At 41.6% G+C, this 13,723-nt stretch overlaps 1 protein-coding gene across 3 annotated transcripts in view; it reads right to left on the bottom strand.

The window, feature by feature from the left end:
- Positions 1-2,989: 2,989 nt before the first annotated feature.
- Positions 2,990-13,723, bottom strand: part of UBE4B (ubiquitination factor E4B) — a 33,718-nt gene continuing 22,984 nt past the window's right edge. For all 3 annotated transcript variants that reach the window (XM_059866469.1, XM_059866467.1, XM_059866468.1), the window contains 11 exons: positions 12,520-12,619; positions 11,697-11,824; positions 11,240-11,338; positions 10,614-10,849; positions 9,772-9,898; positions 9,334-9,478; positions 8,118-8,252; positions 7,556-7,747; positions 5,223-5,397; positions 4,657-4,803; positions 2,990-4,283 (listed from right to left, as the gene is read on the bottom strand). In XM_059866469.1, the coding sequence (XP_059722452.1) occupies positions 4,225-4,283; positions 4,657-4,803; positions 5,223-5,397; positions 7,556-7,747; positions 8,118-8,252; positions 9,334-9,478; positions 9,772-9,898; positions 10,614-10,849; positions 11,240-11,338; positions 11,697-11,824; positions 12,520-12,619 (1,543 nt within the window). In that variant the 3' untranslated portion in view covers positions 2,990-4,224. The remainder of the gene's footprint in view (positions 4,284-4,656; positions 4,804-5,222; positions 5,398-7,555; positions 7,748-8,117; positions 8,253-9,333; positions 9,479-9,771; positions 9,899-10,613; positions 10,850-11,239; positions 11,339-11,696; positions 11,825-12,519; positions 12,620-13,723) is intronic.

Here is a 13,723-nt window from a genome sequence, read left to right as displayed (position 1 = left end):
CTTCAAAACGTTTCTTGAGCAGCCCGAGTCATATTTTTAGACCTCATAATGTATTTTTAGGCAAATGATTAAATTTAGTCAATGATGCTGTATTAACTCTCATGCTTTCAATAATTTCATGCATATTCTCATGGGATTTTTTTTTTTTTGTGGCAATAATTCAACTTTAACTTCCTCCTTATCATTAGTAATTTGGGAATTCCTGCTGTTAGAAACTGGTTCATGTTTAAGCTTATAAGCACCTTAAAGAAAGTCACTTTACATAAAATGCCTTAATTACATGTTTCGTACACCATCGTATACAAATTGGATTTAAGATGTTGAGAACATTCAGGACCTGAGATTTCTAGTTTCAGAACAAGGTTTATTTCTGTTCACAGCCTCCTGGCTATTAACTATGTTAACCTCACCTGTGTCCCTTCTGCTCCCCTTAAGGATAAGATCTTTGGCAGGAGTTATTTTTCACTTGGGTGAAAAGTGACTGTTTCCCCTTGCCAGTCTCATCTGCAGTTATGGCAACAGATGCAGAAGCCCAACAATACATGGCTGAACAGGAGGCTCAGGGAAATATTGCCACAGAAACAACAAATCAAAAATAGGTGGCTTTTCTGTGTCCTAGAAAATACCATTATTTGAACTTGGAATACTTCCTATTGATGGGACAAATGATTTAATGGTGGTTTTAGGGTGGGGTAACTGTGCTAACTCCTGCCTAGATTATGGAGAATTAGGTCAGCCATTCTCTGAAAATGAAAAGGGCAAGAACACCTCAAAAAAAAAAAAACCGTCAAGCCAGTTTCAAAATCTGCTGCAAACTGCCCAGAGCCCGGGTGCGTGCTGTAACCCCCACGGCAACAGACACTGTGATTCATTTGACTTCAGCACAGTTTGTGCAGTGTCCCTGGGAACAGCAGCTCCTGCCCCAGCCCGATGCCCAAGTTTGGGGAGCGCTCACCCAGAGCCTCAGCGCCGCCCTTGGTCACAGAGCCCTGAAACAATCGGCTACAAAGAGCCAGAGCAGGCCAAGCCAACGATGGAAAACAGGGTAATGAAGGCGGCGATTTCTGGCATTTCTTGGAGCAGAGGAAATGGGCTACTCCAGTGACTGAGGCACCGACTGCCATCCTGCTATTAACAGCTCAGCTGCCCTCGCTGCCAGCGGGGGAGAGCTGACAGAGATGTAAATGGGGCCATTACCTCAGTACAAACTGTGATACAATAGAATCAATTGTCCTGAATTGTACTGCTACAGCATCAGCGCTCGCCCCGGGCATTGCTCTAGTCTCTGGTGTAGAGCTGGAGGACAAGGAGAGAGCAGCGCTCCATGATAAATTCCAAGGAAAACTCACTTTGTAACAGCAGCATGAGTTAGCCATTGCTGGGGTAAACCATTCCCAGCTCAGAGACCTTCACATTCTGCACACACATGGACGTGTCAAACGTAAACCCCTCCACTGATGGTTTATAAACCATATTGCAGTGAGGTTACAGCTGGATTGAAAAAGGTAAATGACATTAGCGAGGGGAAGGCAAATCACCAAAAACTGCAGGTAGCATTTAATTAACTGAACTAAGAACTGTCACACAACCCCTATGCTTTTGTGGGAAACGGATTTTTAATCCAGCTTCAGCTTTGCTTTTCAGTCACTCAAATATCCACTACCCACTGAACGACAGGGGTTTGATTCACTTTTGTGGCCAGACACAAAAGAATGGCACTTCAGCAGCTTGTATTAAAATACATTTCATTATTCTGCTCACAAATGCAGAATTTGGGAGAACACTTGTCTGAGCTCACACCTTTGAAACACTTGATACTAGTTGCCCAGATAAAATTGTTTTGGCCACTTATGTCAAGCCTTTGTGTCTTGTGCAATATCTGCATTGACATGTTTTCAAATGATAGATGTATGCCATAATTAGACAAAACATTTCAGTAATGCACTTTGCTATTTATATTCCTCAGGTCAGAGACTGACACAATGGCAAAATAAATATAAATTCAGATTCTGAAGGCCATTATGTTGATTAAAACATCCCACACCCAAATGTAAATACTTCTATTTCCTCCTGGCAAAAACCAAAACTATAAAATTTTCATTTTAGAGTCTACCAAGAGAAGTAATATATGATACTGACTTGCAGAAAAAACCCCATAATATGAAGCCATAGTTTAATCATCCTCCAGTAAAAACACATATTCACTACTGAACAGTTGTCCTTCATCAAAAAAAAAAAGTATAAACTCTGGGATGTTCCTAGAGATTTCATGCAAAAATCCTCAATAATGAGGGGACAGTTGAACATGTAAGAGTTTTTCTTTATATAGAAATTACCTCTTCACTAAAGAAGAAAACACACAGCTCAGCAGAAGCTGGAACACATCAGAATCTCTGCTGGGTCTGGCTGCTTGGCTGGGAGCCTGCAGGTGAAAGCAGAGCAGGCTTTGACCTGTGACTTACTGAAGAGGAGAGAAGAGGGGGATTTGAATTTGTGGAAGCAGTGAAGGTTGTAACTGTAAAACCAACAAACAAGCTTCTCTGTTGCAGCAGTCACGCAGACAGAAGCTTTGGAATCTTCTCCCATCCTTGCAGAGAAGAAATACAAATTCATGCTCTGAGAGGAAGCACCACTAAAAGCCCACAAACAAACAAAAAATACAACCCACAACTGTACCTTCCCATTTTATAATTTAGAGTTATTTGCACACCTAAAAGGTCAGTGCTGGATTCTGTACAAACTCACCAAAATTCCCCTTGGAGCTGTCACCAGCTGTCACAGAACTATGAATAGGTGCTCAGTGGCACCTGCTTGGGAACATTCTTGAGTTTAAAGGATTACTGAGATCTGTGTGCACAGAAATTTTCCACATAATTTACTAAGTTATCTACAGATCCTAAATGACTATCAGCAAACCTGAGCAAAGACACCCAATCATTGGTAATTTTTGTATTTTCACTGACACTCTACAGGAAGGACCAAGGAAACATTCTGTGCGAGTGTGTATCATTTATTGTAGTTCAAGAGAGTCAGGAATTGAACAGAAGACATGGCGAAAAACAAACAAAAGAAAAACAACTTTTTTTTTCCAACTTAATTTTAAAACACTGTGGTTTCAAATCCTTTTTAAAAAGGAAATTCAAGTATCATATGCAGGGGGCAGTAATATAAAAATGTTTGTGAATTTTATTTATTTTTTAAAAACGTAATTCTACATTTCCTGCACCCTTTCTGCTTTGGTAAGGCCAAGCCATGGATACAAATTGGTACGCAACATAAAAAATGACCCCTGCCCCAAACTGCAGCCTCCAAGGATAAAAGTATCTGCTCTCTGCGGACAAGCTCCAATGGCTCAGAACTGTCAGCTAGCATTGATCTGCAGCATTGAAAGAATGTATTTTATTTTTTTTAAAGTCACTGAAATCCTGGTCTTCCCAAGCATCTCATTCACGGCAGCTGTTTTAACATATTTCTATCTCAAGGCTTTTCACAAGTACCAGAGCATCTTGATCAACATAAAGGAAAGGGACATCTCAAGGAAAGGAAATTAAAATCCACGTGTGAAGTCTTCTCTTTTTTGAAATTATCCTTGTTTTTAACACCAATTAAAAACCAAATAGGTAAATATGTGTAATATAAAAATACGATCCCAAGATGAACACTTTGTTGCAGGCACAGTTATCGCACAAAATATGTTCTTTTAAGGGCAGGGGAATGATTTTGATTTTCACAGGGTTTGTATTTTTTTGCATTACAGAAGAAAAAGACAGCAGTGCAGGTTTGATGGGTGGAACAGAAAGAAAGGAAGGGAAAGAGAAAAAAGTTACTTTAGCAGCAAAATGTCCAAGGTTCTAACCACAATCAAATTAACGGATATCTGGTGGTAAAAAACAAGGTTGAAGGGATGCTGCCCTGATCCATTCGTCTTTGCTAAAATAATTCAGCTGTAAAAACTCCAAAATGTGACATATTGGAGGACAGTTTGTAACATAAGTAACTTCCTAGCTTGTCCTCCATGTTATTGACCATCGTTATCACTTAAATATATGTACAAGAATGAAGCTGCTTTTCTCCTCATCCACATGCTCCTGTGGTCACTACTGCAAGTCAGTGCCATGGGCGTGCCAAGCCATCAACAGCTCCCAGGTGTGTCTGCTCCACTCCTGCCAGAACAGCCCACACCCTGCTCTGCCCATCGGTGGTGGCGTGCACTGCAAGGGAATTTTAATGGTCATTCTGCTTGTCTCTCATCCAGGCTTGGATTTGCTCTTTAAGTTCTGGCACTAGTACGGGAAAAAAAAAAAAAAAAAAAAAAAAAAAAAAAAAAAAAAAAAAAAAAAAAAAAAAAAAGAGAGAGAGAGAAGAAAAGAATAATTAAATTACTTGGTATTAGCACTATAAAAAAGTCCCTCATGACCAATAGCCTTTCCCATTTATACACCATCATGTTTTTCAGCCCAGTAGTTAATAAAAAAGGGTGTGAGGGCTTTTTCCCCCCAGAAAAAGGAAAAGCAGAGGGAATGAACTTCTCTGTCCAAGTTGAAATGAAAGAGCTGTTACCTCTAGTGAGGCCTCAGCACTGTGCTATGAAAGTCCAGACGTGCCCACCAGTGGCTGCCCCCAGCCCACGGGCCAGGGCCAGCTGTCCCACGGTACCTGGTTCCAGCATATTCTCCGTCAGCGTCTGACGGTTGAAGGGGTCAGTGGAGGAGTTCAGCAGGTGCCTCAGGATGATCGACCTGTCCATGATCGTTCCCGAGGGCAGCCTCACGGGGTCGGTCATCAGCGTGTCCATCAGGGGGTCTGAGGGCACAAGGGTCTCCTCATCAAAGTGAGATAACAGCTACAAACCTTATGTGGCCACCAACCCACAGTGCAAAACCAACGCTCAGGGTCCCCAGGACGCTGCTGAAGTTATAGAAAATGGTTAAATGGACATAAATCTTTATAGCACTTTCCCCTGACCTGGGACTAAGCTTTCCCTACTGTCACCCTATTTTCAGCTGGGGGGGTGCTCTTTTCAAGTACATGTTAGCAAAGCATGGCTAGGACTGGACAGTACAATCCCAGGGAAAACTAAAAGAACTCTTAGCTCTGTATTTACTTAACTGCAAGATGCAAGGCTTCATAAACAGTATATAGTTTCTGTTAACACATGGAAGCAATGCAACAAACGAAATCCCTCTCTCCTAGACAGGCAGGGTTTAGAAGACTCCACTTGCCTCTGAATTCGTCCGGAGCATCGCTGTAATCAATCTCTGCACGGGCGTTCTTGGCAACAATTTCCTCCACTTTCTCTGCCAGCAGTTTGAATTTCTCTATTGCTATGGTAGACTTGATTCCAGCCTTCCTCATCTTGGAGATAACCTCCTCAAAGAGCTCTTTACTGTAGGACCTCTACAGGCAAAGCATAAAAAGACAACTTTGCTGAGTCGTAGTGTCCTTACATGCCATAAAAATAGTAAAGATATTTAATGCATTTTTAAAATGGCAGAAGGAAGGATCAATGAAACCTCAACCTTACATCAAAGCAAATAGTATGTAGGCAGCATTCATCTAGCACCAAAATGTCAACATTGGGGTAGACTCACATTTTTTTTTACCAGTCATCAATGCTATTAAGGACCAAAAAAAAGGGTAACATCACCTAAAGAAAATGAGGAAGATGCTCAGAGAGGCTGACTATAACTATCAGAACTGTTTTGGGACAAAACATCTGTCTTGCCATTCTGGCTTTATTCTTGTTTTCACAAGTCTTGGCTGAAAATACAGCATAAAATGAACTTCTTACCTTCTCTGATAATATGCAAGGCAGTACTGGTAAAAGAGTGAGTCTTTCTCCTAATCCAAACAAGAACTAAGAAAAAACCCACCCCACGATGTTGCAAAAATAGTAAGACAACTCAGAGAGAGTGAATGCTGGAAATTTGCCACCCAGTGCAGCAGGACTATCCAGAGAGACCAAATGCAACTGAAGCAAGCATTACTTTCATGTGAAAAAGAAAGTTGGAGAAGGACTTTTGTAGCTGTGTTCTACAGAGACAGCATTTTCTTTCAAGTTCACAATGTCATGTTTTGACATAATCCTTTTAATACAAAGTATTATGTACTTTACAGTGCAAGGTTGAATTATATGGCAAAACAAAACACACTAAGTCTCACAGATTTCTACTTCTCTTGGGATTTTTCAAGTGTTCAACAGAGCCCCACTTCTTTCATCTGCAGCACCCTGCAGCAAGCAGTGCCACTCAGCAGGCAGGACACACAGCCCACCCAAACGCCCTCCTCGTGCTCAGAGGGAACAGAACGAGGGCAACGTGCCCAGGGCTCCAGAAACGGCTGCAGATTCCCTCTCCTGCGTGCTGGGATTTGCAAATGGGACATCTCTCAAAATGCTTCAGAGAGATCCCACCATGATCAAGCAACTTTTTGTTTGTTTTGTTTTCTCTCCCAATACCAGTAGCCATTAACCAACCACACATTTCCTTGGTGTGTGTTTCCTGTCACTGACAGTTTCCAAGAGACTGGTCACTCCCCCCACTCCTTTTTGATGAAGGGCCACTTTGTTAATTAAGCTTTTTTCCAGTTCTCACACCCACAGGCTTCTTTCTTTTGAATCCCTACGTCAGTCTGTGCATTTGCTGTGGCTGGCACGGATGCATGATGGAAAACAGTCTCATATATACTGAACAGCATAAAAATATTCCTTATACACATGCAAACACATAAGGCCTGTTTCAGATGTGTTACTGGTATTATCTGCAATTATCAGAACTTAACTACAGAAAAACAATCTCGAGCTACCCCAATAGTGCTGCTTCACTAGACATGCAAACAGCTTCACGTGCTGTAAGCCAGCTTCCATCAGAATCTCAAGTAACCTCTGTGAACATTTCTTGCCCTCTATACTTTGAAAAGTTTGTATTATAAGACACAGGCATGGACAAATGTGACTCAGTAGTTTGACAACTTTACAAGAACACAGAGCTGCAATAGCTTATCTTGCTCCCAGTATTACCATGAGTTCAAAGGTGCTGTTAATTGTCTCATACATGCTGTGCTTTGTCAGTTTATTACAGAGCCATTTAATAAAGTGATTTCAGAGGGAATACAATTTGGAAACTGCTAACGAGTGAATGAACTTTGATTTGTTGAAGGAGGCTCTTGGTCCGAGCTCTGCCTGCTTCGATGAGGAAGGGGGAGGGAGTCAAAACTCTGCCTCAGTTCTCCCACTTGCAAAGGGACAAAGTATTTCTCCTAATTTACAATGAGGCTGTAGGCAATAAGCACATCATACTCAGGAAATTTCTTATGCATGTGAAGTGCCATGGATATTTATGAATGTTTACAGGTTTGCAAAGTACTGGGAACAGCCATCTACAAAGAGCAGACAGAATATGAACAGAGATGATCTGCTGAAAGAAAACAAACTGCAGGAATGTAAGACAAACTGGCTGGCAGCACACAAGCAAGATGAAATGCTTCTAGAATGTTCTGCAAAGTCCTGTTTGTCCATAGAGCTTTTGCCCTTCTCCTTCATCCTTCTGGAGCTCACCTGATCATCAGCAATTGCCTTAGCAAAGCGAGCACAATCCAGCTGCAGATAAATGTCAGTCAGTTGGTCCAACAGCTTCTTTGGTTCAAACCCATATTTCTCTGGGTTTTCAACTTTCAGGTCACGGCACTTGGGGCCACACAGTTGTTGTAAGTTAAAGTTCAACATAGCAGCCAGTCGTGGTCCAAGTTCCTGTGAAAGTGAAGTAAAACACAGATCCCAGTGTGAAGGCAGTGGTAAGGTTATCGCTAGAGCTGCACACAGCAAGATCAGGAATTGTTAACTAATACAATTTTCATTTGGTAGGCTTGCAGGAAGGGCCTGTTCTTTATGCATGTTTGCCATTAAAAATGTCATGCAAACAGTTTCTGTCTGGAAGGATCACACCATCTCAGTGACTCAGGTAATGCTCTCAACATCAAATAACATCAACAGCAATTAGATTTTAATGAGCTGGAGAAAGGGGAGGAGAATGGAGATTAAGTGCTACCAAACATTTCCAGGTTATTATCCAGAGATGTTAGAGAAGCAGGGAACCAACTTAAATCTGAGCAGGACTTACAGGTCTGAGAAAAGGCTTTTGGACCTGCTTGGTAAGGATATGGAACATATCAACAGTTTCTGTTGCCAGGGCAAGATATGAACGGGACACGCGCTCATCCTGAGCCAGCTGCGACTGCCGGGCCTGCTGCTGATCCTGCAAAATAAACACAGCGTGCTTACAAGCCCATGGAATCTCCTACATTCATCAAAACCTTACAGCCACAGTGCTACGGCCATCTAGACAAAAGGAAGACAGTAATTCAAATACAGACGTGGGACATCTTTTAGTCTAAGGGACAGCTGCTCACTCCTATTACCTAGTACTAATGTCTGCATCAATTTTCCAGAATTCTGCAACACTAAAGAATGAATGCAAACAGCATAACAAGCCCCCATGGTTATTGAGTTTGTTTACATCCTCTAACTGCTCCTCACAGCTGCAGAACTGGGTTATGCTTCCCTTCCATCCAAATGCCAATACTTCAAAACCAGCTTGGGATCTGAGAGTCAAATGAAGCTCTGTCTAATTCTCTCTAATTTATGCACCATTATAAATAATAAACACTCCCCAGTGGAACAATCCGTAGATGATGTACCAGCTCATTTTGTAACTACAGTAATGGCTTTACCTTGCTGGTAAGGCAGAGACAGAAAGAAAGGCTTCAGAAGAGCAAACCAGAATATGTTTAACAAACAAGATTTTTATAGCTTTTCCTTTTGTACTTTTTCTTTTTTTAAATCAATAACCTTAAAATAGAAATACCTGACATTGGTGGGTCAACACACACAATTACTGTTTAATCAGGCCAAGCTCTGAGGTACAGGACTATAACTGTCTGCATCAAATCTACCAAGGACCAATGCATTAACAGAGTAAAAGCTTCTATTCCTTGAAGTCAATTCAACTGGCAAGCATCTTCCCAAACCTCCTTCAGGAAGGTTAAAGTCTCGGTTTCTCCACTTAGAATTAAGTGCACAGTAATTTGAAACTTCATACTATTTCTACTTCACACCACTCTCCTTGCCAGCCACAACATAACTAGGCAGAATGATGGTTTTTTTGCAGAATGTCATCCAGAGTGACCACGGCCATACTGGCAGCAAGAAAAAGCATTGAGAACTGCTCCTCATAAGCAGCTCTTTGGTGCTGCCCCTTATAAAAAAGTTTTTTTAGTGGCCTTGTATTGAAGAATTAAAAATAAGTAAAGGGCACTTTGAAAAACGGCTCTGTTCACCCTGGGCAGCAGGTCCCATTGCTCTTTATTCTTCATCTCCTCTTGCACTTCATGGATACGTTTTAGGGACTCCAGACTCTCATCCAGCAAGAAAGTTGTGTCATTTATCAGCATGTTGATGTAGCGAACAAACTGCTTCCCAGAGCTGAAAACATGGAAACACAGGTATCACAGCAGAGCAGGTGGGTGTGCAGAGCAGACTGCAAGCCCAGCAACACTCCTGCACTGTATATTTCCAACAACGATCCCATTCCCCAAGCCAAGTTGATTGTGGTGTCCAGAGCTCAGTTTAGAAACACTCCAGCTCTACTGGAAGGGGTTGCCGTGTAAGATACAAGGGAAAAGCAGCATCACCCAGTCCCATGGCAGTGACCTCCTCAGGCCCCTGCCTGAGCAGCCTGCCCAGCAGGAAGCTGCCTCACACAACCTCTTACTCACTTGAACTCTTCCATAAAGGTACCATGGTGAGCTATATTCTGCCAGAGGCTCTTGAAAATGGTGCTGATGTGGTAGCGGATTGTAAACTTGTCATAGAACTCGCTAGTGGCTCCGGTATGTTCCACATCTGGAGAAGAGAACAGACCCCAAAACTTTCCCACCAGGATTCACTGGCAACACACCTCTTCCTACTGCCTCCAATGTGATGAGCTTCAAACATTAAGAGATGAAATTCAATTCCCATGCAGATGTCTCCATCTCAATTCCCATTAGAAGAAGCAGCACTATCCATTTTCTAATCTAGACCCAACCTCATTTTGGAAGAAAAACCCCAGAAACCAAAACATTCTGCTCTATTCAACTCTGCTCTTCATCCCACAGTCTAAAATCTCACTAAGAAAACTCTGGGTACCCTACAAAAATATTTGGTTTTGTTATGGGTGCAAAAACTCTTCTGAAACATCCAAATCTACAGGACTAGCAAAACTACAACGAAGAGTTTTAAAATCCCAATACTCCTTCAGAAGCAAAGCAAAGAAAAAGCTTTAATTTTGAAATCTAAAGACCACAAAAGCAATTGTCACATCAATTCACGCTGCTGAACTTGTCAGTGCACAACAGCTTGTGACAGGACTGGAATTCTCAAGGTTCCATCTAGTGCTATTTCCCCCAATTCCTGAGCATACAGCCTCATCTTGACAAGACTCAAGATCTATTGGGGGTTTTTGGGGTTTTTTGTTTTGGTTTGTTTGGGGTTTTTTTTTAACAGTTATAACAGGTAACAGAACCTTTGGGCTTAGAATCCTATTGTGCACTCAGTGAACTACAGACAAAGCACTTACCTGTGTAAAACTTCATCAAGGAGGGGACTAACAATTTAGTGGAGAGAGGGTGATTCTCAATCATTTCAAAGAACTTCTGTGTGCGGGGCTGAACAGCTGGATTTGTCATGAACATCACTTCCACCAGCTTGGCTACTAAATAAGGATTTCGGATGTAGTTCTGGTTGCACAGCATCACAACGAGGAACATCACTATGTCCTGAGTACAGGGCTCATACAGCACCTGAGGAGCATATCTGGAAACAGGAAAACGAAATTAAAAACCCCAACCCTAATGTTCTACTTCTAAGAATATGGCCTTTAAAAAACATTATTCTAGTGATGATTTAACATATCACAAGATCAAAAGGTCTCACTGAAAACCATAAAGAAAACTCCTGGGGAGAGAAGCAAAAATTTTTCAACTTTCTTCCAAGAAAAGTCTAGTTTAGAAGGGACTGTGGAGCCATCTGTGCGTTATAGCTGCAGCAATGCTGCCATGCCATAACCTTATGGCTGCTGGTAACAACCAGAACATTAACTGCAGACAGTTAGAAAACTACTTTTGCCCCCTCAATTTATGCATGTGCCACCTGATAAAGGGACAAGTGGTAGTACAAGTTTCCTTCAAATATAACTTTACTTACTGTACAATAAAAAATAAAAATTCAGCAACATCTTCCACGTAAAACTCTGGCAATGATGCAAATACTTTCGGAACCTCAGGAGTTAAAGGCAATTTTATGCTGTAAAACAGAAGAGACAACAAACAGGACAGTAAACCAGCAGGGTTAAGCAGCAAGTGTTGTGTGCTCACTTGTGGAATCCTTCCATGGGAGCCCTTTATAAGAATCAGAGCCTGACTTTTCAGAACCCCATGTCAGTACTTCAAGGGTACCAAACATACCTGAGGGGGCCCCCAAACCCAAGTGAACATTAAACTCTGAATAACAGCAATATTCCGTGCAAGGATGCATGTCACCATCCCCTAACAATGCAGACGTTGTAAGTAAAACTAAATCTAGAACTGCTAAATTCAGTGAGCAATCCAACAGGATCTGAAATGTCTTTGATCCAACTTACACAGATAAACCTGACACTCACTTGGGATAGGCAGGGTCAAGAATGCGAAGCATCAGCTGAATCACCATGCCATAGAAATTCAGGCATCTCCTGAGGAAGTTTTCATCCAGCAAACCAGCATCTGCACAAGCCTTACACCTCACCAGTTTCTGCAGAACATGCACACAAAAATTAATCCAGGGCAAGACAGCATAAAGGAATGTGAAGCCTCTTCAATATAATCAATGTATCTGTGAATCACGACAATTATACAGTGGTCTCTTCTTACAATACAGAAAATAGGGCACATATGCCCCAACACAGCAAGTAAAATACAATTTAGAGTTGCAGGGACAGATGTGCCTTTCACAAGCTTTATCAGAACAATGAAAGAAGTAACAAATGTATAGAGGTGGGAAAATGTGTGATTAAAGCCATTTTGGTGCTACAGCTCAAAAAATCTGTGCTGATTTCTTTGAGGAAGATCTAAGTAGAACAGGCCTACAAAAAACAGAGCAACCCAGCTTACTCATCTTTGCAGGAATTCTGAGTGAGATCAGTGACTTGAGAGTTCCTACTTGTGCACGGACAGTGCACACACAGCTACTCCTGAACAAAGCCCAGTGCCTTTGCTTGGTCTCTCTCCAATTAAAATACACAGAATTTTCTTATTGGTGTTACTCTGAATCTTAAATTCACCACTGATGTTCTATTCTGTCATGACCACCATCCAGGGCAGCATTCCCGGGGTCAGAGGTTCAATCCCACCATTCTCAAGTGAGAAGCTGCACATAAACATTGGGACACCAAGTCAACACACACAGGGCACAGAAGTGTTTGGCTGAGAACTGAACCACTTACAGACCTTGAGCTGTGTCTTGCACCGTTTCAGCATCTCCCGATGCCTGGTGGCCAGAGGAGAATCCTTCCACTGACTTTCATTGTTTTTCAAATCTTCAACAGTCCTGAAAACCAGATGCAGGAACTGGTTATCATGACAGAGGGGAAATGTGCTGCCAGCACAAGGCATTTCACTGACTTATCTGCTAAAAACCAAGGAAATACAGAGAAGTAGGGGAAAAAAAAACCTGATAATTTTCAAAGAAATTATCTACTATCATAGCAAGAGAAATAAAATAAATAGAAATAAAATAAAAGTTGCTTTTGTAAATGCAGACTGAACACCTGCACAGCCAGAACTCAGAGGCACCACATACACTAGCTCAGACACCCATGAAAATTAAACCTTAACACAAGGTTCTGTTAATGAGACAGAGTTCATTCATCTTCTGGTATCAAAAAGGAAACTGGAAGACAAAATCAGCTAAGGAAGAAAGCGGTGCCCAGCAGAAAGTCTTGTTAGAAACAAGAAGGTTGCAGGTCTATATCCTGTGTATCTTCCCCCTTTCTACTATTGCAAATGATTTCTTTGAGTTTTGTTCTACACTTCTCATGCTCCACTCCCAAGAAAACTCAAGCCTGTAGAGGAGTTCAGTATGTGAACAGTCCGTGTTCTCCCTGCTGGTGTAAGGACCAGAAGGCCAAGGGGGTTGATATTCCTCCCCTTCCTTACCCATTTTTTATGCTGCTCCAAAGAAAAGAGAACTTAAATGTACATTACACACACCATTTGCATTTAAAAAAATCTACATATTCACATATCTTAATCCTTTTCAGGAAGTGCAGCTGATTAGAACAAAACTCATACACTGAACTGCATGAATACAGTCCTTTTCATCCCTTCTCTAAACACAAATTCTCTTCCACATCAATCTGCCTACAGCAGACAAATATCCAGTGTAATGTCTTTACTAACAAGATCTAAAGACGTTTCCAGTGTTGCATGCAGCTATGCAATTAATGGAAAAGGCTGAAGCCTTTTCCTATTGCTGTCAGCAAAGTCAAGAGCTCTTCCCTCTGCACCGCTGGATGGGGACTGCTGCATCAGCAACTCCTGTGAAACAATTCTAAATAAGGAAAAAGCAGCAATTCCTTTTTCAAGCCAACATATGGCTTTTTTACAAGTAATCCACAGGCTGTTTATAGGAAAATAGTTTTTCCTTTAACAT

The sequence above is a fragment of the Haemorhous mexicanus genome, chromosome 23 (assembly GCF_027477595.1).
Source record: "Haemorhous mexicanus isolate bHaeMex1 chromosome 23, bHaeMex1.pri, whole genome shotgun sequence".
NCBI lineage: Eukaryota > Metazoa > Chordata > Aves > Passeriformes > Fringillidae > Haemorhous > Haemorhous mexicanus.
This window is presented reverse-complemented; position numbering and strand designations above follow the sequence as displayed.